This window comes from Lagenorhynchus albirostris, chromosome 8 (assembly GCF_949774975.1).
Source record: "Lagenorhynchus albirostris chromosome 8, mLagAlb1.1, whole genome shotgun sequence".
NCBI lineage: Eukaryota > Metazoa > Chordata > Mammalia > Artiodactyla > Delphinidae > Lagenorhynchus > Lagenorhynchus albirostris.
Genome location: NC_083102.1, coordinates 48,092,445 through 48,094,081, shown reverse-complemented (window position 1 = coordinate 48,094,081; position 1,637 = coordinate 48,092,445). Strand labels below are relative to the sequence as shown.

Here is a 1,637-nt window from a genome sequence, read left to right as displayed (position 1 = left end):
CCAAAAAAAAAAAAAAAATCTGGGATGAAATCTGAATGAGGCCTGTAGTCTAGTTAAACAGTATTGTGCTAATGTCAGTTTCCTTGCTTTGACATTGTTAAATTAAATATTACCATTGGGGGAAGAGGAATGTTGAGTTTCCTAGAGCTGCTGTAATAAATCACTACAAACTAAGTGACTTAAAACAACAGACATTTACTCTTACATTTCTGGAGGCTAGAATTCCAAAATCAGGATGTTACCAAGGCCATGCTCTTTCTGAATGCTCTAGAAAAGATTGCTTCCTTGCCTCTTCTGTTGCTTTTAGTGGTTTGCCAAGAATTCCTGGCATTCCTGGGCTTGTAGATACATCACTCCCATGTCTGCCTCCATTGGCACATGGTGTTCTTGTTGTGTCTGTGTCTGTGTCCAACTTTCCCTCTTCTTATAAGGGCATCAGTCATTGGATTAAGGCCCACTCTAATCCAGGATGACCTCATTTTAACTTGATGTGAAAGGATGGTTTGAAGCCAGAAGCTGAGAGACTCAATGGAGATGTGTGCATTTATCAAGGTAAGAAGAGACCTGAGCTGGTACACAGGTAGGGAACGGCAAGGAAGGTATAAATGTGAGAAACATTCAGAAAGTAACATGTACAGGATTTGGTGACTGGTTGGATATCACAGAGCAAGTAAGAGAGAAAAATTGAGAAAACTCCCAGGTTTCTGGCTAGAGAGCCTGGATGGTTGCGATGCCATTCACTGACATGATGTGCTGGTGATTCTCCAAGTGCCCCACCAAGCTATTCTCCACCCTTTAGCCACTGCTTTGTGCCCCAGAAAACTGACCTTTGTGGACTGAATCACCTGGGAACTTTGACCTCTGGTTTCATGGGGTCTCTATGATCTGCTTCATCCCCATCCAGATCCTGGTGGGCAAGACACATCTGGTCAAGTGGTACATGCAGTTTGATGACAATGAGAAACCCGAGTTGATAGAGGAGGTGCACGCCACCAGAGTCACTGTTGGAGATGCCAAAACACCAACTTTGTGGAGTTCTGGAACTTTAACATCATTTACTGAAACTATGCCAGTCTCTACTTCTGCATCTGGGTGGATGTCCATGACAACAGCCCGGCTATCTACCACTTTGTGGAGATCTTAAACAAATATTGCAACAATGTTTGTGAATTGTCTGCTCTTACATTCAAGGTTTATTCGGTGACAGACTGGACGTTGGTGACTAGCAAGATCTGTGAGACCAGCCAGATGAAGGTGCCGAAACGGCGGCTGAGGCTGCAGTCCCTGGAGTCCATGCCTGGGGACCATCTCTGACAGCCCCTCCTCAAGTGCGCAGGAGGAAGGCGCCCAGCTAGGTCTGGGTCTCAAGAGAGGAGACCGCACCCTACTGCCTCCAGGCCCCAGATGCCCTTAGAGGCCACCTTTGTGTGTACTGAGTAACTGTGCTGTCATTGTGTGATACTGTCAGTGTGTGTGTACAGACCCCTAATAAACTTGTGGTCCCTGCCTGAAAAAACAAAACCAACCTGAAATCAAATCAGGTTGGATTTGGCCACAGCTTCTGTTGGGCAGCTCTTCCTCCACAGGCAGGTAACATCTCTCTCCTCTGGCCCCTTGAGGGCATAGCAGGGATAACA

General features: G+C 46.2%; 1 protein-coding gene across 1 annotated transcript; it reads left to right on the top strand.

The window, feature by feature from the left end:
• The first annotated feature begins 880 nt into the window (after nucleotides 1–880).
• Nucleotides 881–1,314, top strand: LOC132524326 (AP-2 complex subunit sigma-like). The gene is made up of 2 exons (XM_060156173.1): nucleotides 881–1,025; nucleotides 1,127–1,314. The coding sequence occupies exons 1-2, from the start codon at nucleotides 881–883 to the stop codon at nucleotides 1,312–1,314; spliced, it is 333 nt and encodes a 110-aa protein (XP_060012156.1).
• Nucleotides 1,315–1,637: the final 323 nt, after the last annotated feature.